Source organism: Penaeus monodon, chromosome 21 (assembly GCF_015228065.2).
Source record: "Penaeus monodon isolate SGIC_2016 chromosome 21, NSTDA_Pmon_1, whole genome shotgun sequence".
NCBI lineage: Eukaryota > Metazoa > Arthropoda > Malacostraca > Decapoda > Penaeidae > Penaeus > Penaeus monodon.
Genome location: NC_051406.1, coordinates 40579851 through 40580612, shown reverse-complemented (window position 1 = coordinate 40580612; position 762 = coordinate 40579851). Strand labels below are relative to the sequence as shown.

Genomic DNA, 762 nt, shown 5'->3' with positions numbered 1-762 from the left:
CTATCACAACACAAAGCTACATCATGGGTGTTGACTACTCAACACGAATCACTGGAAAATCCAAGAAAGTATTTCGTAGTAACAAACCAGCCTGAGTTGTCACAAACCTCAAGAAAACATTGGCTGCACTTTCTTAAACAAGAACAGTCTTTGAAACAATTTTCCCCAAAGACAGAATAACTTTTAATATACGACCGTTACGAATATAAAACCCCTCTAGTAGCGGAAGTTATAAGAGTTCTAATATTGAGAAGAAAATAATGGTACGGGATAACCTTGCAGTGTGCGAGCCTTAAAATTGGCTGGATTAGTGTACAGTCATCCATTCGTGTGTAAGGAGAGGAAGGTATCATATCATCGATTTTTAGTGACCAACCGCTTTAAAATGAACGTAAAGGTATGTGCATTACAGAAAAAAAATGTAGTGTTTGGATGTTTACTATTTAGCGTTTCATTTACGCCAAACATTTGTTATAATAAATCGTGTGCTATTAATGAGATCGTGTGCGCTCGCGTTTACTTACGCGCCCATATATAGTGATATATAAAATACTTTCAATAGTATTTAGCCTAAGCAAGCATGTAAATAGTTTTGGCAATATTTCTAGAATCAAGGTGCCTGTGTATTGCTGTGGAGCCTCGTTGTGATTTCAGTCGTAGCAGCGGCAGAGCAAACCACCCAGGGTGAGTAGCTGTGATTCATCGGCAGAATGACGGGTAATATATTCAGATCCTATATTTGGCACTGAACGTTATGACAAG

General features: G+C 38.2%; 1 protein-coding gene across 1 annotated transcript in view; it reads left to right on the top strand.

Moving 5' to 3' along the window:
- Window positions 1-110: 110 nt before the first annotated feature.
- Window positions 111-762, top strand: part of LOC119586748 (phenoloxidase-activating factor 3-like) — a gene marked incomplete at its 3' end in the record, with an annotated part of 1497 nt that continues 845 nt past the window's right edge. Inside the window, 2 exon segments of the mRNA XM_037935476.1 lie at window positions 111-397; window positions 609-684. Of these exon segments, the coding sequence (XP_037791404.1) occupies window positions 386-397; window positions 609-684 (88 nt within the window).